The 22,227-nt window shown below is 39.2% G+C and overlaps 1 protein-coding gene across 1 annotated transcript in view; it reads right to left on the reverse strand.

The window, feature by feature from the left end:
• Positions 1 to 22,227, reverse strand: part of LOC149229254 (uncharacterized) — a 290,283-nt gene that overhangs the window by 220,771 nt on the left and 47,285 nt on the right. The window contains exon 5 of the mRNA XM_089380986.1: positions 21,405 to 21,456. Coding sequence (XP_089237112.1) covers positions 21,405 to 21,456 — 52 coding nt within the window. The remainder of the gene's footprint in view (positions 1 to 21,404; positions 21,457 to 22,227) is intronic.

Here is a 22,227-nt window from a genome sequence, read left to right on the forward strand (position 1 = left end):
TATCCGTAACTTTGTGCAAAATCATACAAATGCCCTCACTATCTACAAGGAGTACAGTAATCTATCATTGTTGAAGATTGCTGATACAGGGTTTGCATCTTCATTCATGATGTTGAAGAGGTTGAGGGAGGTCAAGACTGCTCTTGGGTCCATGGTTATTTCTCAGTTTTGGTCTTTTTGGAGAAAGACAGATCAGGCAGCTTCTAAAAGAGTGAAGGACACGGTACTAGATGATGCTTGGTGGGAGAGGGTAGATCTAATTATTCGGATCATGGACCCTATCATCTCTTTGCTTCGAGTTGCAGATACAGACAAACCCATCCTAGGAGAGGTTTATGAGGGATGTGATTCCATGATTGAGTCTGTGAGGAGCATTATTCTACAGAGTGAGTGCCCCCCGTATGAGACATCACCAGAGGCCTTCTGCGATACCATACATGATATTCTTGTCCGCAGATGGGACAAGAATTGTACACCTTTACATTGTTTGGCTCACTCATTGAACCCCAAATACTACAGCCATGAGTGGCTGAATGGTGGACCTTCCCGCAGATTCCCTCCTCACATGGATGGTGAAATCTCACAGGGGAGGAAAGAGGCATTGAAGCGGATTTATCATGATAGTGCATTGCTTGCTGAGGTGGAGGATGCCTTTGCAGAGTTTTCCACTGGCAGTGGTCGGTTTGGAGGCTATGATGTGATTAAAGACAGGGGGCTTAAGAAGCCCTACTCTTGGTGGGCAAATCATGGGGCAACAAGCCCTCCTCTTCAGCAGTTAGCCATGAGGCTCCTCTCTCAGGTGACTTCATCCTCTTGTTGCGAGAGGAATTGGAGCACATATGGGAATTTGCATACTGTGAAGAAGAACAGGCTTGAGCAGTCCAGGGCAGAGACAATGGTGTATGTGCACACCAACCTTCGTCTTATTTACAGGCAGAGGGAAGAGTGGTTGAGGGGAAAGACAAAGATGTGGGATGTCTTTCCTGAAGATATGGGTCTGGACACCACTGTTGAGTTGGCATTGGCCAACATGGATCTCGGTGATCCAGTGCTAGACCCTATTAGTTTTGATGACTCAACCTCCATACCAGCAGATGCAGAGGCGACTATGGATACAGGGGAGGAGGAGGATGCAGAGGAGAGCAGTGGGGACCATGATGATGGGGACAGTGATGCTGATTCTGATGCTGATTGATGCCTTGAGGCTTGTATACCTATAGTTGTTTTATATTTTCTATTTCTATTTGCCATTGGCATTGCACCAACACTACCTATGTAACAGATTTTGATTTGATGACTTAATGAGAAAACTACAGTTGTCAGTGTGTTTATCTTACTATCTTGTAGTTGTAAGTTGTCTTTCAGTTATGAATTATGAATCATGATTTAAATTTTTAATAGATTTATGATTTTATCATTTATCATTTATGTGACCAGTACCACTGACATTTATTTGAATTTTGTATGTACTATGCATGCTAATAGCTATAGATGAAGATCTATGTTTGAAATCAATAAATTTGTATCATTAATTAAAATTTGTGTAAGAAATATGCTAATAACTAATTTTTAAGATATATATATATATATATATATATATATATTTTAAATATATATATATATATATATATATATATATATATATTTTTAATAAAATAATATATAACGTGTCCTAACGTGTCTTGTTCCGGGGGTCAGCGTGTCCCGAATCCGACACCACGAATCCCGAATCCTACGTGTCCCGAATCCCCGTGTCAGGTGACTTAGATCAAGACTAATGCCAAGCAACAAATAGAAGAGTACACAAGATGTAGGCACGCTGCCAGGGCAAAACCCCACTCTAGGGGAAAACCCAGTCAAAATTCTTCCTTCAGTAGATTCAAAATGAGACGACCACAACCCTTACAACTTAGACTCAAGACCACCTCCATCCATCAAGTCAACCTCATCACTGTGCTTGCACCAAATCCTTATCACTGTGTTTGCACCGAGACTACATCACTGTGTTTGCACTAGCACTGAAATCATTCACTGAGATTTCACCAAGACTGTGGCACTATGGTGAGCCTTCATCACTGTGTTTGCACAGAAATATGATAGCACTGAAATTGTGATAACACGAAGACTGTGATCATTGTAATAGCCCATTCCTGTAGTCCCTGTAATAACCCGAAATTGTGGTAGCACCGAAACTGTCCACTGGTGATCACTGAAACTTCATTTCTAAGGTCACCGAAAACTTCTCAGAAATCCGAGTTTCTATTCTGTAATGATACCGAAACTTGTCTCTGCGGTTACCGAAATTATCTCTGTAATTTTCAGCGAAGTCATCTCTACATTATGTTGTGCCTTCACCAAATTTTGTCTCTCTGAGATCACCGAAAGACAATCTCTGAAATCACCGAACCTATGTTTCTGAGACCATCGAAATATCTCTCTGAAATCCGTGCTCTGAACTGTCCACTTGAGCGAAGTCCCTATACACACATATATAGTTGTTTGTCCATCTTTAATGAGCTGACATGAATATATGAAGAGTTGTGTCATTGTATTAAGCCGACAAGTGATCTTTTGAGGGAAGCCAATGTCATGAGGATTCATTTTGAGGCCGACTGCAAGGAGACCTTGATGGATGGAGGAGTCTTCAAACAAAATTGACTTAGACAATAACCTAAAGCTTACAATGGAGGCTTGACCTAAGACAATCGACCCAAGCATGAAACCCATGCCTTAATAAGTCAATTAAATTAATAATAAAAATTTATTTTGCTTTCTTTTGACAAATATTACATTTTGCCTCAAGTACAATTTATGAAGACCGAACCTGGTTACATTCTTCAACACTTTCATCCATTTTCATACTAGAACCACTCCCTTAAGTACAAACTTCAAAATAGGCTTCAAATCAATCTATACCCACTTGCACATTCCTCTCTGCCCAACAACACATTCACTCCACTATCATTAGCAACAAAACAAGGTTCATAGCAACACATCATCAATATGAGGATCATCAACAATTATCATGCCCAAAATTTGTAACTACACTAGGTCGGCACTAATATAAACATTGCTGTTCATATAACCCAGCATCTCTGAATTCTTCATAAGCATATCTTTCAACATACTCATCATATCAACAACTGCATTACTCATGGCAAACAAATTTAGCAAAAAACAAGCTTTACATCACAACATCCCTAGTCTTCTCAAAGCTTCATCCCTATCAAACTCGAGCCTTGGTTAGTGAATAATCAATAATACTCAATCCTGGCAAAAGCAATAAACTAATTCTGAACAATACAATGTCATTAGAAAAACCCTGCAACATCTATAGCAGCAATACCATCAGCAACATTAATAGCCAATGCTTCGTTTGTAACCAAATCACTTAGCCATATCATTTCTCAATAGTTGTCACTGATAGCAACAACTTCAAACAAGTGTTATAATTTTGTCCAACAAGTTCTTGACACACATGTTGTTGTGTGTTGTCAGTCAACTTTGTCTTGCACCTAGCAACACTAATCTCACCTACAATACATTTCAATTTTGGATTTCATGCAGCAGTTCTACATACTGCCATCAACCACACACTTACTCTATCATCAGTAGCAGCAATACCTTATCAACAAATTAACTAATCACCAAAACTTCCATTAGCAGAAATCATAGTGACTTATCAGCAAGACGAACCTTGGACAATAAATAGCCCACCAAGGAATTCTACTTTGAATGTGAGCTAGTATCTCTGGTCAAACAAATTCATGAATGAGCAGACGTAGTCTCATCCCAGTAGCACAAAGCCTTAATCAGTAATTCACTAGGTGTCATCAATATTGCATCCTTGTCACACAAATTATAAAGACACAAGCTCTGATCTCTACAAATATTACTTTTGTGCTTATCAATAGCTACAACTTCACACACCATACTAACACTAGTCAACACATTCCTTGTTGAAGTTTCTAAGTTTACTTAGTTTAGAAACCCTTCATGCACTTTTTCTGATTTATTCCTACCCTACTTGTTATTTTTTTTTAACAAGTTATTTACAAAGTAAATACTGCAAATAAACACCAGTGCATGCTCAACATATTACAGATTAGCAACTAAAAGAAACAAGAACAAACACACCACATGACACCATTATTTTTTGACCAATGTCCCCGGAAAAACCCAATGTGGGAAAACCGGTGCAGCTATCTAAGGGTTTTCTTATTAAGCAATACCATAGTACAATCTAGGTGCCGAAACTGGCCTACCCAACAGAGAATTTCCTTAGCAGCTATACCTCACAGTTTGAGAGAAATCTCTTGGCTGAAACCCCGGAAAACCCTTCCGGCAGCTCCTCAGCACAAAACTGCACTGCAACCCTAGTGTCTGCCCAAACTAGACTGCGTCAGCCCCTCTCTGTCTCACTTTGGCCCTGCGTCAGCCCAAGGAGGCCCTGCGTCAGCCCAAGGAGGCCCTGCGCCAGCTCTGGGAACCTTTGCGTCAGCTGCGCTAGCCCCTCTGGTGCTCTGCGCAGCACTTGGCTGCCTCTACGTGGCCCTGCATGAGCCCTTGTTGGCTTTGCGTGACCCTCCTTCGCTTCTACACTGCTCCCCTGGCACAATCTTTGCCTTCTCTGTTTCTCTGTACTCAATGCCCCTTAGCTGCTCTCCCGATCACTGATTCTATCTCTCTTAGCAAACCCCGCTCTAGAGAATAGAATGACTGATCATCTGGTGTGTTCTCCAAGTGACCCTCAAGCCTCCTCTTATACTTTCCCCGTTGACATCTCAATGGCCGAGATTAAGTCCCTAATCAACGGCTAAGATTAGATCTGGCTTGATCCATGTCTTTTGGACCACTCTAACACAGATTCATATTAATACACATTAATATTTTATTTTCCCTAAGTTTAGACTTAGGGACTCCATTAAAAATATTAATTAATTTAACATCTCTTGATCTGTTTAATATTTGCCCAAACCCTTTTTGGGTACTGGAGATCTCATGTGCCCCAACCTCTTCAACAAATTTCATGGCTAGAGCACGTCTGATGCTACCCCAAATCAACATTCCTGTAACACAAAACTTCACAATAATTCTTAGCAACAAATTTGGCACCTCATGGACAGTTTAACCAATATCTTTAACATACCCTAACAACCAACAATAGTTATTAGATACATAAACCAGCTTTACTAATGCCATTCAATTCAGTAGCCCTATAAAGTTTGACACATCAGAATAAAATCAGTGGACAATCAACCATCCTTGAGTCAGGGCCTAGAAACTTGGCCCCGAAGGTTGACATAGTTGAAAGAATGATAAAAGCATATAAAGTCACAATAGAAAGAAAATGTAAAATGCAAAAGATGGCTAAGACTTATTTAGCTTGTGGGAAAAAGCCTAAGATGAGCTCTACTCCACTCATTAGCCATCAACCAATTCCTCAAGCATTTAATGATTCATCTAAAAGAAGGGAACCCTTGAATGTCCCAACCCCGATGAGTGAGAAATTGCTACATCTTAAAAGGGTACTAGAAAAGCACAAAGCAAGCTTGGGCTCCTAAGCTATGCACCAAAGAAAGATAAATCATTAAAGTAAAAATCCATACCAAAGGGGTGAAAAAAGCAGGCTGAGGAAATGGGTAACTCATGCCTCCATGATCACTCCCTCCATACATCATTACACTCAAGATGTTGGACCTCCATTAGATTGTGGCATAATTGTGGCATCTTCCTTGAAGTCTTTCCCACTCCATGGCCACCTTATCACACACACCTATGGATTCATGGATCAACCTGGGACATGTCACTCCCCTTGGGGGCTGGATACATCTAATAGGGTTGTTGAACTAATCATCCCTACCATAAGTGAGGTAACTCATTTACATATCTTGAGCTAGTTATACATTTGAAGATGAGTTTTGTGTGAAGTATTTCTATGCCCCTAGCATTAGATATGGTCCATTATGATGCTTTAATGGTTTTATGTCCCTAATGAAGTTGATCTCACTTGATCTTGAAAGGTTTTGTTCAGGTGGTATCACACATGCAATAGAGATCCCTTCAAGAATAGCTTGACTTATCTTCAACACCTTCCATGAGGCTACTTTACCCCGTTCGGAGAGCACGCATGACTTTGTGGCCCCAACATTGCTCCTCTAAAGATGAGCTTTGGGCCTTGAGCAGCTTCCACCTGCTTCTATACATCTCAATGTGCCTTTAGATGTTGAAAAGTTGACCTTGAAATCCCGGACATTGGACTATTTAATGATGTACCTAGATGGACCTAAGACACCCCCACGTTGGCCTTGACCCTATTTGATGGATGATGCCTTGTTTCAAAGCTGAGATGAGGATGGTTGTAACTGAGATGACTTGCGAGGGCTATCACATCCTTCTTTGATGCCAATGCTTGCCCTAGATGGTGCCATATCACTCCTACATGCATGGGAAGGGTAACAAGGCATCCTTTTCTATGATGTCATGGTGGAGGAGGTGTCCATTGGTGATGTACACATGCACTTTGAGGTTTCCTTGAAGTAAGAAGCACTCTTGTACCATTGCCTCACTCACTTAATGCATTATTGACTATTTTGGAGGATGACATCATGGTGGAGATCATCTTCTCCCACACTGCAGGTTTTTCTTTGGCATATATTTATGTTTTGAAGTTATCTCAAGGTCAGCTTGTGACCTTTGACCTAGTTGAATGCTTAATTAAACTTCTTTTAGGGCTTTTTCTTGTAAAATTAGTGAAGTGAAACTTGGATACACTCACATATATAGAGGGGAGTCTCACTCACTTATTCAACATCATCAGTCAGCACACTTCTCCTTCTTCAGAAGTGTGCAGTGGCTCTTGTCTTCTTTTCTACTCGGCTCCAATGTAAATTTACGGAGTAAATTGTCTTTTGAGGAGGATTTTTGCTATGAGGAAGCTTTTTTGGGATAGAGTTAAGAGATTCTCGTGGAATTTTGTAAGTTTGTTGTTTACCTTCCTTGATTTTTGCATCCTATAATATGTGAATTAGGGTTTTTATGTGAGCCATGTTAAAATTGCAATATTTATCTTGAAATCTTGATTCTTCATGGTATGTAAAAGTGTTTTCCTTGAATCCTTCAAGAGAACTCTAATATGTGCATCTCTTGAACTTAAAATCTCCCATCTAAGGAAGTCACTAGGGTTTGTAAGAAGAGACTATTGCTCTCTCACCCTCTTCATCAAGGTCGTCTTCATTGAATTTTCCCTAAAAGACTCCATTGCCCAATTAGATCAAGGCACTAGTCTAGTAGGTGTTGATCAACCTTTTCTCTATACTTATATTCTATCTCTTCTCTCTAATTTCTTGGTATCTAGGGTTAGGGTGAGGGGTGAGGGTTTTGCTTGAAATTTCGCTAAATAGTAATTTTATTTGATGTGTTATTGCCCTCTTAATAGGGATTGCATTTAATTACTTAGAAAAGGCAAAATTTGGCATTAATTGCATGGTAAAACCCTATAATAGGGCTGACATCATCTTTTTTATTGTTGTTTTATGCATGTTTTAGCCACAAAAACTCACTTGCATATCTTAAACCTTGCTTACCTAATTGATAGCCTTATTCCATTAATGATCTATCTTTAAAGGGTTATTTCTTCTTGTTGTTATATGACATTGCATAACTTATCATTGAAGATATTTCAAACCCTAACTTATAATAGCTCACTAATTTATTTAAGAGTTCTATGGATAGGGCACTTGAGCCCTGGTAAAGAGTATTTTATCCTTCTAGGCTCCGATAGTACCTTATTGTATCACCTTAAACACTTCTTGTTGAATATCCTTTAAGTGATCTATATACAGAAGCCTATGTAATAAACCTTAATTTAGTTTGCAAGAGTTTTAAGGGTTTTAATTTGGCAAATTATGATATGAGGATCTTTTATCTCATAAATCCACAAAATTTTTGCAAATAGGTAGATGTGCAAACTCCAAAAGAATTATTGCAATTCCACACTATTTTTATTGCAGAGATATAGAGGAGGAAATTTACATATTAATTCAAGGTAGATCCTGATGAAATATTCCAAGAAAATTGCTTTTCCAAATTCACCCTTTTCACTAACTGCTCAGCCAGGCAACTTAGAGATTTATTTTACTGTGGTTACAGAAGAGCAGCACAGCACTTGATTTGGCTTCAGGCTCCAGCAACTTGATTGGCCCCTTTAAGTCAGCAAATGCGATTTCAAAGGAGTTATGTACCAACTCGACCCTCTGGCAAATTGAGAACTTAGCCTCTTACAGAGATTCTGTCCACGATCTTTGATTCCCGCAATAGACGATGTTTAGCCCCTGCCTCTTGTATTTACTCAATCAATTTGCTTGGGCGGCCTAGCAATCTGAAATATTGTCCCCCATCTAACCACATATTTGGCCCTTTGTAGTTGTCACTAAAGTCTACCAGACACTTGGCCTGTGCAGCAGCCACAGAAGTTGACCCACCCAAATAATAACTTTGGCCCTCCAAAGGATGATATCGCTACCCTCCCGAGATTGAATTTGACCGCCTGGTAATCCATTCAACTCTTAACATTAGGGTTTCAACCTGATTTGACAATATTAAATCACCTGGCAAACAATGTTGCAAACCCTCTGATAAATATTAACGTGGCCCTTCTTCTAATCAGCTACCTGAATATTCTACTTGGGCCCGCATGATAGAATATTGGCCTATCGAGGCACTTGCTCACACAATTCTAAGGCAGCTCACTTCAACCCCTAAGTGAAAGACTATTGACTTCCTTAATGAGTGTAATTTTGACCCTCAGTTATGCATTTGATTGATAGAACTCAGTCCCTTAAAACTAATGAGATCGACCCTTGTTAGAGTGATCCACTCGGCCTCAGTGAAATAGGGAGTTGACCCACACAATTCTCAGTCTGACCCCCTTGTCAACCATGAATGCAGCACTGGTTAAATTTAACTCAGATAATGAACTCGGCCTACAAAATATGAAAGGAAGTCATTCTTTTGAATCAGCTTCTATGGCTACAGGGACAACTTGCAATACAAGAATTGGTTGTGGAGTGTCTTTCAACTCCGAAACCAACGATCTTCAACTAGTGTATGTCTCTCAATACAAAGCTAGTAAATATTAGGGTTTCCCCTTTACTCGGCAGCTCTTAGAGCTCCTTGTCAATTTTCTCAATAATTCTTCTCATGTTGTCCTTCAATCTCCTTCTCCTTTTTAGTAATAATTTCCTCCTCTGAATACCATGGGTCACTTAATTTCCCCAAAAGTGACATTTTACCCATTTTATTTAATTATTATATATTTTATTATGGTGACCCCTTTATTTTTCCTGTCAATAGCCTATGAGATATACATAGGTTAAGAGTCAAGACTCAACCTCCCTTTACTTCTATGAGTCAAAAAGGGACATTATTGTCCCCCCTTCCAAAATTTTGCTTGTCCTCAAGCAAATTCCATCCAATACCAAAATCCCAAACAAGTCAGCTAAAGGCTTTGGCAACAATGTGTTGCATCATCTCAACGCTGCACAATTCAATAATGTTGTTATTTGTCATCATGTCGTGAAGCAACCCCTGCAACCCAATTCCCATAAAAACTCTTGGCAAGGTTAAAGAGCATAACTCTTCATGATGGCCCATCTACATCATGATTTTGCTATATTTTTATTGAATCTCTTATTGTTGTTTCACTCCTCTTAACTGTGGATCCGCTTTCTCTTCCATCTTGCACCTCCATCCTGAGTATTCTTTATTTACTGCTACTAGCCTCTCAACACGATTAGGCAATGTTTGAGTCATATCACCTAGCCTTAGCAACAAATTTCCCCCTTCATCTAAATTGGATTGGGGCTAACATGCTAAGTATCTTGTGATGAATCCATGTGCTACTACCCACTTTTGCCTGCCATTTGTTTGAGTGTAGCAATCTTTGGGGGATCTTAAGTCATGCCTCTCAAGACTACCCTCCAATCTCCCTTCAATTTGAATTCCATCTCCATGGTCTAGTAGTTTTTCCAATCCTTCCCTATGGTGATAAGGCATTGGACACCCAGTATTATGTCAAAATTTGACAACTTCACCACGTAAAATCATCAACCATAGTGTAGTTGACCATCTTTAACTCTGCTTTTGGGACTATCTGATTACATGCCATGATGAAATCGTCGACCATGTCCACATTAAAGCCTCCAAAGTCCTTTGTCGAGATTCCTCTTTTATCTCTTAATGTTGAGTCAATAAAATTGTGGGTTGACCCACCATCGATTAGGGTAGTGACCAGATGCCCTTGTATGGAACTTTTGACTTTGAAGGTGTTGTAGTTAGGGACTCCTGAAAGTGTGGCTATCATGCCATCTACTACTTCTGCCCTTGGCTGCTCCTCTAAACTAGAATGTCTGTAATTCTGCATTGTTCCTGTTTCCTCTTCTCCCTCACTTTCGGAGAGCACCTCAATGTAGTGCACTTTGCCCTTTCCCTTGCATCTATGCCCTAGCTCCCAAGGCTCCTTGCAGCTATAACAAAGTTTCTTTCTTCGTAACTCATCTTGAGTTCCAAGGGCCAACTTGCTTCTTCTATTCTCCACCTGTGGAGCTAGTTGTAGCTTGTAGATGTGGTGGTGGCTTAAGATTTGCTTTAATTTTAGGTGTCGCATCCTCCATATCCCTTGTCTTGGAAATGGCCTCCTGCAATGTGCTAGGCTTAAAAGCCTTGACCCAACCACAGAATGGTTCAACTAAACCCGTTGTGAACAACATCACCAATCGTTCCTAATATATATCTGTAAGCATCACGGCTAATCTCTGGAATTCTAAAATAAAACTGCACAGTCTTTCCTGTCAGTTTCAGTTGTGCAAGGTCCCTAAAATGCAACTCTGGGTCCCTCTTATCAAACCTTTGGATTAATCTCTCTGTAAACTCTAGATAGGAATTGATGTTAGAATGCCCAAGTGTGATTAACTCGTGGTACCAACACTCGTCTACTTCACCCTCCAAATGTAGGGTAGCATACTAGATTACCTTTGATTCCCTCATGGGATTAAGCCGAAAGTATGTGTCGAGCCTTTGCACCCAAGCTCTAGTTAAACCTCCAGAAGTTCCATTGAAAGTAGGTATATTTATTTTCCTAGCCTTCTTTGGGCCTCAAATTCTACTCCCATTGCCTAGTACTCTCTTAGGTAATCCAAAAAAAATCACCCTACCTCTGCTAGTTATCTACTTTCTCTCCCAAAAAACTTGGGCAGGAGTGGTCTTAATGAAGTGTGCTTTATCGATGGGGGTAACAGATTGGCTCTATTACTAGCTTCAACGTGGTGATTATTGTCTCCTCCCAACAGGCTGTAGCTTCTATGTGATCCCTCTACTCCCTTATTAGATTAGTTTTTGCGAAGATTGACCATGGATTGGGCAACTTCCTTCAAATGAGCCACCTCTTGTTGCCCTCCATTTATCATCTGGGACATTTCACATCATCCTCAGTCTAACTCCTAGAGTAACTCTTGTTGCCCTCTAGCTAAATTGCTCACGATGTTTTTGAAACTTTCCCATGGTCGATTTTCACGATCCCTCATCTGGTCTTTTTCTTCCTCTTGCTCCTTCTTCTTTTTGTAGGTTATGTACCCCTGATCTCCTATAATCATAAACTATTAACCCTATCAAGTTGGCAGGATGACCAACTTTGACACTGTTGATTTCTGGTGGCATCAGATGTGCTCTAAGTCTCAAATTTTGCAGGAAGGCTTAGACACATGCATTCTCCAATACCCAGAAATCGTTTTGGGAAATTCCACCCAGAGACAGTTTTATTAACATAATTAATTATTTGTAATGGGAACCTAAGTCTAAATTTAGGAAATTAAAATTTTTAATGGGTATTAATCTAAATTGTGGGTGAAACTTCTAGAAGAAGGCAGAGATCAAGTCAATATGATCCCAGCCATTATTTAAGATCTAATATGGGTCGTTGACTGATCAACAAGAGGATTATAAGAGAAGGCTTGATGGGCACTTGGAGGACACACCAGAGGCAGATACTCAGTTACCCAAGTAAGATCAATTTTCTCACTGGTCGAAGTTCGGCAAGAGAAAATCGAATTAGAGCGAGAGTTGAAGGTGAGAAAGGAAAAGAGGGCATCATCGTCTTTCGAGAGTGCAAGAAACAAAGACACAAAGCAGGGAGAGACAACACAGAAGCAGGTTGACGCAAAAAGAGGCAACGCAGAGGCAGGGTGACGCTGGGGTTGCATGGGCAGTCTGATGTTGGGTTAGCGTGGGAAAATTTGACACAGAGCAATGCAAAAGGACTCAGAGCGAAGAGGAGTACTTCTCCAGGATCATAGATTTGTCAAGAATCGTTTGTAAATTTTCTCACTTCTATTTTGTTGGTTGTAACTTGTACATGAGATTTTGCTGAAGAATAATAAAGAAACCCTCATCTGCTGCACCGATTTTCCCACATTGGGTTTTTCCGGGGACGATTGTCCAAAAATAATTGTCATTGTGATTGTATTTGTGCCAGTATTTTTCTTTGCATTTACTTTCCGCAATATTTTAATTGTGAGGGCTGTTGTAGAATATATTTCAATATTTGTCGTCAGAACACTGTGAATAACTTATTTCTGAGATAATAAGTAGAAGAAATAATATTAATCACTGCAGTTGGATTTCTATTTAGAAATTTTCACATGGTATCGGAGTTGACGTAAAGCAGAAGGAAAGCATCGGAAGACCCAGCATTGAAGGAAGAAAGGAATTCAAAATTCCTGTAAGGGTAGTAATTCGAATCTCCAAGGGGTTTGCGCAGTTCAAGCTAGGAGGATTAGATTTTCGTGGTAAAACTCTCTCTGAGTGAGTCGACAGAGAGGTAAGTTTTCCTGATCGAAATCTGTCAGCGGCAGAAGGAACAGCGCAGCAAAAGATTCAGCGAAGAGGGGTTTTCTCAGGTGGGACACAGTTTTTTTTTCCTGCAACAGTTGTTGGGGTAGGATAGCATCAGAAATCAGCACAAGATGGATACTCAAAGTGTCTCAGAGTTGTCTACCAGATTAGAAGAAGAATTTGCATGCCTAGCAAATTCAGCGTCAGCAGATGTTTGGTACATTGATAGCGGGGCTTCAGCTCATATGACTGGAGTACGAGAACATTTCTCAAGCTATCAAGAAGAACAAATGGACTTCCAAATTACTATGGGAAACAAAACGAAACGTACTCTAGTAGGCAGAGGCACCATATCATTTCAGACGGAAGCAGGAACCAGCATCCGAGCCACCAATGTTCTGCATGTGCTAGGATTAGGAATGAACTTGATTTTAGTGTCCCAGTTACAGGACAAGGGATACGATGTATACTTCATAGGAAAGAAAGTATACGTCAAGCATCCAAGCTAGAAGAAGAAAAGACAAATTGGGATTTGAAGCAACAAATTGTATAGGTTGCAGCTTGAGTCACCAATGGCACTGATAGGCAGCAACTATAACGGTGAGAAGGAACGAAATGAATTATGGCACAAGCGAATGGGACACTTACACCATGGAGCACCGAGGATGCTCAGACAGACTGTTACAGGAGTACCAGCACTTAGTAGTGAGCACGAAGACTTATGCCGAGGATGCGAGCTAGGGAAGTACGCTAAAGCAGCTTTTTCAAAACTAACAATAGAGCAGAATGTGTATTGGGATTGATATGCTCAGATATCTGTGGTCCAATGTCCATAAGAGCTCTTAGTGGTGGCGAATACTTCGTCACTTTTATTGATGATCACTCTAGAAAAACCTGGATCTATTTCTTAAAGACCAAGGATGAGGTCTTTGATCGATTTAGAGAGTTTAAGGCTCTCGTTGAAAATATGACAGGGAAAAAGATAAAGGTATTGCATTCAGATAATGGTGGAGAATATACGAACAGAGACTTCACAGATTTCTGCACAAAGGAGGGCATCAAAAGAGAGTGGACAGCTCCATATAATCCAGAGCAGAATGGAGTAGCAGAACGGAAAAATAGAACTATTGTTGGGGCAGCCAAAGCTATGTTGTATGATCAGGATCTACCTAAGTATTTATGGGCAGAAGCTTGCAACACAGCGGTGTATATCCAGAATAGAACTCCTCATAGAGCATTGGGGAAGAAAACGCCCGAAGGGGTCTTCACAGGGAAGAAGTCGGAAGTTAGTCATCTCAGGATATTCGAGGGCGTGGCATATTGTCACATTCCAGACAAGAAGCGCAGTAAACTGGATCAGACTGCAGAAAAGGGGTATCTCGTAGGATACAGCGAGACCTCAAAGGCATACAAAATCTACATTCCTAGCAGCAGGAAGATTGTAGTGAGACGAGATGCAAAGTTCATGGAGGATAGAGCTTTCAGGAAATCTCGTGAGATGCCTACAGAAGATCAGTCAAGAGATGTTCCACTAGTCCAAGAGCAGCAAGGGCAGCAAGGAGGACATGCAGGAGGACAAACAACTAGATCGAGTACAATGACCAGTACCAGTATTTCCTCAGAAGGAGGAAATCTAGATGGTTCTCAGCAGATGGAACAATAGAATCAAAAGGAGGAGTTGATTGAGCCTCCCACCACTAGTGGTAGAACTAGCAAAGAAGTACGGCAGACACTAAGGGACGCAGAGGAGTTTGTTGGAACTCCTAGAACCGAGAAAAGGCAGCATAGACAAACTAGACAAACTAACAGATACCAGGCATTGGTAGCTCAGGTTGAAGAACCCTCTAGCTTTCAGGAAGTCGTTCAACACCGTGGGTGGATGCCATGGTAGAAGGGTACAACTTTATCATGACAAATGATGTCTGGGAAGTAGTAACTAGACCAAAGGATAGATCAGTTGTAGGATCATGATGGATCTACAAGATCAAGTATGTTGCAGATGGTAGTATAGAGAAGTACAAGGCTAGGTTCGTGGCAAAGGTGTATGCTCAAAAATAAGGAATAAACTATGAAGAGACCTTCGCCCCAGTTGCTCGATACACCTCTATCAGATTCGTCATATCCCTAGCAGCTCAAATTGGATGGGAGATTCACTAGATGGATGTCAAGACAGCATTCTTGAATGGGGTGATAGAAGAAGAGGTGTATATAGAACAGCCCGAAGGCTTCGAAACTCGTGAAAAGAGAACTTGTGTTTGTAGACCAAAGAAAAGCCCTGTATGGGCTCAAGCAAGCACCCAGAGCATGGTATGGTCGGATTGATAGTTACTTGCAACAGTTGGGATTTGTCAAAAGTGATGTTGATCCCAATCTCTACTACTTAATGATAGAGAATGAGCCACTTATTCTGGTATTATATGTGGATGACTTGTTTTTAACAGGGTCATCCAGGCTCATACAGGATTGCAAGAAGAATCTTGAAGCTGAATTCGACATGAAGGACATGGGGTTGATGCATTATTTTCTAGGGTTGGAAGTTTGGCAGAAGAATGGGGAGATCTTCCTTGGGCAAGGAAGATATGCTACAGAGATTCTGAAGAGATTCAGAATGCAGGATTGTCAACCCATGGCTACTCCCATGATCACCAACTGGAAGAAAATAGATGCATCAGGAGACAAGGAAGTGGACCCCACCTTGTACAGACAGCTCATTGGGTCACTCATGTATCTGGTCAACACTAGGCCAGACATTTTCTTTGTTGTCAACACTCTTAGTCAATTCATGGTGGAACCAAAAAGGGTGCATTGGGCGACAGCTAGACACATTCTCAGGTATGTGCATGGAACAGTCAGATATGGGTTGAAATACTCCCGAGGGGAGGATGTCAGATTGAATGGGTTCACAAATGCAGATTGGGCAGGTAGTTCAGTAGACCGAAAAAGTACCTTGGGTTACTTCTTTAGTGTTGGATCAGGGATGATATCTTGGTGCAGCAGGAAGCAGAAGTCAAAAGCTCTGAGCTCAGCAGAAGTAGAATATATGGCAGCCATCATAGCTACGTGTGAAGCTATATGGCTTAGTAAACTGCTTGTGAGCTTGTTCAGAAAATGGATGGAAGCAACTAGAGTTTACTGTGATAATCATAGTTGTATCAAACTCTCCAAGAATCCAGTATTTCATGATCAGTCGAAACACATTGACATTAGATGTCACTTTATCAGAGACTGTGTTCAGCATGGGGCAGTACAACGACAGTATGTCCCCACATGAGATCAGGTAGCAGGCATACTCACAAAGGCTCTAGGAAGAGCTAAGTTCATTCAGTTCAGAGAGTAGATGGGTATGGTAGAGAATCCGTTTCAGTAGCGGAAACCGATGATTTCTCAGATACAATGGCAAAGGGAGTTGCAGCATGGATGCAGTGTTGACATTGGCAGGGTCAGCAGCAGTACAGATGCAGCATTTGCGCAGTGGTTGGTGGAAATCATGTCAGACGTCAACAGCGCAGAGGGAGATGTTACAGAATAGAGTGATGTTTCAACAGGTTGCATTGCTAGAGCACATTCCTCGCTAAGAGGGAGTGTTGATTTCTGGTAGCATCGAATGTGCTCTAAGTCTCAAATTTTGCAAGAAGGCTTAGATGCATGCACTCTCCAATACCCAAAAATTGTTTTGGGAAATTCCACCCGAAGACAGTTTTATTAAAATAATTAATTATTTTTAATGGGACCCTAGGTCTAAACTTAGGAAATTAAAATAATTAATGGGTATTAATCTAAATTGTGGGTGAAACTTCTAGAAGAAGGCAGAGATCAAGTCAATATGATCCTAGCCATCGATTAGAATCTAATCTGGGTTGTTGATTTATCAACAAGGGGATTATAAGAGAAGGCGTGACGGGCACTTGGAGGACACACCTGAGGCAGATACTCAGTTACCCGAGTAAGATCGATTTTCTCACTGGTCAAAGTTCGGCAAGAGAAACTCGAATCAGAGGGAGAGTTGCAGGTGAGAAAGGAAGAGAGGGCATCAGAATCTTTCGAGAGTGCAAGACACGAAGACGCGGAGCAGGGAGAGATAGCGCAGAAGCAAGTTGACGCAGAAAGAGGCAGCGCAAAGGCGGGTTGACGTTGGGGTTCCATGGGTAGTCTGACGCTGGGTCAGCGTGGGAAAATTTGACGCAGACTGACGCAGAAGGACTCAGAGGGAAGAGGAGTACTTCTCCTGGATCATAGATTTATCAGAAAGCCTGTGTAAATTTTCTCACTTCTGTTTTGTTGGTTGTAGCTTGTACATGAGATTTTGCTAAAGAATAATAAAGAAAACCTCATCTATTGCACTGGTTTTCCCACATTGGGTTTTTCCGGGGACGATTGTCCAAAAATAACTGTGTCTTTGTGATTGTATTTGTGCCAGTATTTTTCTTTGCATTTACTTTCTGCAATATTTTAATTGTGAACGTTGTTGTAGAATATATTTCGATATTTGTCGTAAGTACGCTGTGAATAACTTATTTCTGAGATAATAAGTAGAAGAAATAATATTAATCACTGCAGATGGATGATTTAGAAATTTTCACAGATACCAGTGTACTAAACGTTAATTTAGTTTGCAAGAGTTTTGAGGGTTTTAATTTGGCAAATTATGATATGAGGAATTTTCTCTCATAAATCCACAAAAATTTTACAAATAGAAGCACCAACAATAGCATATAGATGTGCAAACTCTAGAAGAAATATCGCAATTCCACACTATTTTTATTGTAGATATTTAGAGGAGGAAATTTACATATTAATTTGAGCTAGATCTTGATGAAATATTCTAGGAAGATTGCTTTGCCAAATTAGTCCTTTTCACTAACCACTCAGCCAGGCTATGCAATTTAGGGATTTATTTTACTATGGTTCTAGAAGAGCAATGCAGCCCTCAATTTGGCTTCAGCCTCCAGCAACTCAATTGGCCCCTTTAAGTCAACAAGCAAGGTTTCAAAGGAGTTATGTACCAACTCGATCCTCTAGCAAATTGAGAACTCAGCCTCTGACAAAGATTTCGTCCACAATCTCTGATTACCACAACATACGGTGTTCAGCCACTTCCTCTTTTATTTACTGGATCAATTTTCTCATGGTGAATTAACACTCAGCCAAACAATCTAGAATATTGTACCCCATCCAACCACACATTCGTCCCTTCGCGGTTATCATTGAAGTCAACCACACGCTCGGCCCTTTGTAGCTACCATTGAAGTTGACCCACCCAAATAATAACTTTGGCCCTCCAAAAGATGATATCGTTGCCCTTCGAAGATTGAATTCAACCGTCTGGTAATCCACTTAGCTCTGAATGTTAGGGGTTTCAACCTGATTTTACAATAAATAATCACCTGGTAAACAACATTGTGACCCCTCTAATAAATATTAACACGACCCTTCTTCTAATCGATTGCCTGAATATTCTACTTAGGCCTGTGTGATAGAAGATTGGCCTATTCAGGCACTTGCTCACACAATTCCAAGGCATCTCATTTCATCCCCTAAGAGAGACTATTGGCTTCCTTAATGAGTATAATTTCAACCCTGAGTTATGCATTTGACTGATAGAACTTTGTCCCTTAAAACTGAGGAGATCAACCGTTATTAGAGTGATCCACTTAGCCTCAGGAAAATAGGGAATCAACCCACACTTCTCGATCTGACCCCCTTTTCAACCACGAATGTGGCATTGGTTAAATTGAACTCAGATAATGAACTCGGCCTAAAAGATATGATAGGAAATTGTTATTTTGAATAAGCTTTTATGGCTATGGGATCAACCTGCAATACAAGAGTTGGATAGGGAGTGTCTTTCAACTCCAAAACCAATGATCTTCAACTAGGGTATGTCTCTCAATACCGAAGCTAGTAAATATTAGAGTTTCCCCTTTACTCGGCAGCTCCTAGAGCTCCTTGTCAATTTTCTCAATAATGCTCATGTTGTCCTTCAATCTCCTTCCTTTTAATAATAATTTTCTCCAAAAACCATGGGTAATACCATAGGCCACTTAATTTCCCTGAAAATGACTTTGTACCACTTTTATTTAATTATTATCTATTTTATTATGGTGACCCCTTTATTTTCCTATCAATAGCCTATGGGATCTAGATAGACTAAGACTCAACCTCCCTTTGCTTCTAAGAGTCAAAAAGGGGCATTACAACCTCCCCTATGGGATTTAATTCACCACTAAACAGCTGGAAAAAGGTTGTTGATGTGTCAGTGGTGGCCAATATCTCATTTCCATAAGGTCTAGATTTGCCAAGTGAGGCTTTGCACTAGGCCTTCTAGATTTTGTTGTAACTGACCCCAAACATATAAATGTGAATGGGTGTGTGTGTGGGTGCGTCCAAACTTGATGGTAATATCAACTGGTTTGAAGTTTGAACCAACCAATTTCAAACTAGAAATCTCTAAGAGGTCACGGGTTCAAATCCAATGGAGTCCTCCAGATTAGGGGTACATTTTGTACTCTAGCATCATTTAGCCCATGCACCATTCATGGAATGTGAGGAATTGCTCGGAGAGCTTCCCCAAAGACATTTAAACTTCAAAAAGAGAATAAGGAAAGCAAACTCATTAAACATATGCAAATGTACAAATGTACAAATGTCATTTAAAACAAACAACAAACATAATATAGAAAAGTAAAAAAAACACGTTTGCTTTTTATCGTATCATTGCTAATAGAATAAAGATGATAAAAGATAAGTGTTTTGGCTTGTGCACAATTTATATGTATATATGCCATATACACATATAGCATATGCAAAGAGAATAAGAGAATAAGGAAAGAAAACTCATTAACTAAGTTACCAGGAAACGAATATGGATACAGTACCACTAGATTTTTGAAAAGCCAGGATCCAGATACAATGGGATAACACCACATATACAAAATACACTAATATTTTATTTTATTTTAAAAAACATATTCAAAGTTAAAAATCAAAACCATTCATGAATGACAACATTAGAACTGAAATCATTAGTTAATTCATAAATCTGAATATTGAAATCATGATGCACCATGCTTTATACAAAAAGGATAACTGTTAATACAAAATTGAGTTTCTCATCAATGATCACTCTATTGATATGATGATGTATAGTAGGTCTAACTACATGTCAAAAAATGGTTCTATATGCTCATCAATTGAATATTTCAACTCTACATCTTAATCAACCTGTCATCTTCCTTGACATTTGGCTTAAAATCTAAAAATTCCCATCTAGTTATAGTGGTAAATGAATATTGTACATTGTTTGAGAACATGCTATAGTCTATGTATCATATTGTTCTAAGAGGACTCTTCACCTAGAGTTGGATGGGATTGATCTAATTAAATTATTAATGACACAACCATCCTTTGTACACTATATTATTATCTATGTATTGTCTTAAAGCTTTCTTGTTAGCATTATCAAAAATTGAAAATTAACATTTTGATGTGTCAAACCTTTCCTAGTAGCATTATCATGTGCTATACAGCCTGTAGGTATTTAATAGCTTATACAACTATACAGCCTATAAATTACTAATAAGTGATCAAACTAAAAATCTAAATAGAATATTTGCTTTTTAGGGTTTCAAATAGGTGGAAAATATCGTTAAAAAAAAAAAAAAAAAAACAAACTCTAATGTCATTTGTTTGGGATTCGGCGTGTGAGAGCTCATTAACATATGCAAATGTATATATGTCATTTAAAAAAAACAACAAACATAGCATAGAAAAGCAAAAGAAAAAACACATTTGCTTTTTTATGATATCATTGCTAATAGAATAATGATGATAAAGGATGTGTGTATGTGTGTGTACACAGTATACACACACATAAACTTTATGGTTCGTTCAATTGGTTTGAACGAACCAATTTCAAGCTAGCAATCACTAAGAGGTCATGGGTACAAATCCAATAGACTCTTCTACGTTAGGGGTACATTTTGTACTATATCAGCATTTAGCCCAGGCACCATTCACAAAATGTGTGGTAGTGCTTGGAGAGCTTCCCAAAGACATTCTTTTAGGGGAAAATATATATACAATCTTGACAAAGAGAATAAGGAAAACAAAACTCATAAAACATATGCAAATGTGCACATGTATACATGTCATTTAAAACAAACAAAAAACATAGCATAGAAAAGTGAAAAAAACACTTGTTTTTTATGGTATCATTGCTAATAGAATAAAGATGATAAAGAATGTGTGTATGTGCATGCGCACAATTTATATGTAGATATGCCATAATTTCCGCAATTTCCCTTTACAATGTGGAAATTGATAACATGATAAGATATAGAACATGGAAATGTACAGAATGCATACTCACACAATTTAAAAACACATGCATCATAAATTACTATAAAATAGTTGAAACATTTCATAGCGCACAAACAATATCACAATCCTAGTTGAATTTATTAAGTTTAGAAAGTAACATACAATCAAAAGTATGATGGGGGTCAGCAAGTATATACCTAGCAACTGTCGATCGTATAAGAGCATTATTGCTGGTGTAGTGACCATGATCTGAAAAATTACAGTTTGAATGTCAGAATGACACCTAACATATTTTTAAGCAGAATGTAAACTCCAATATAAACATATAAACAGAAAAGTGAAGACAGAACAGTTTAAGTTAATTAGATACCATTTTGAGAATAAATTACAAATTTATAAAAACTATCCTTGAACATAGACATCTCTAAGGCAAGGAATAAATCATTAATTTTAAATGATAGGTGACATTTACAGAAAATCCTAGAATAGTTCTAAAAGAACCAGTTCTATGTATTTACAAAACGCTCTCTAGTAAATAATAACTTGTTCAACTCTAGAATCCTAAGCAGTCCTAGTTGCTTTGCATGGTATGATTCTCGTTGCAAAACAATATTAGCACCAAGCTATTAGTACATTTATACTGATTAAAAAAGAAAATTACTATTAGGGAAAACCGGCTCCAAAAGAACCCTCAGATTTGAAGTGATAAGAAACCTTTTATCCACTAGATATGAAATGATGTCGAGTCTGTGCAGTGGATGCAATGCTTGCAAAGTTTCCCTTTTGCCTGAAGGACCAGAATGCCAATGATTTTGTAATAAGAAATGTTAAAGACCAGACAAACAGTATAGAAATAGTACTGAAATGAAGCAAATCATCAAACTGCTAGTAGTTGGCTGCTGCCATTCCTAAAAGAAATTATACACTTTGTATAAAAATAGCATTGTTATTTGGGAACACACTGCTGTTGATTTCTGATAGCATCAGATGTGTTCTAAGTCTCAAATTTTGCAGCGAGGC

This window comes from Pinus tabuliformis, chromosome J, assembly GCF_031772625.1.
Source record: "Pinus tabuliformis cultivar Carrire ecotype Pingquan chromosome J, CPIR1, whole genome shotgun sequence".
Lineage (NCBI taxonomy): Eukaryota > Viridiplantae > Streptophyta > Pinopsida > Pinales > Pinaceae > Pinus > Pinus tabuliformis.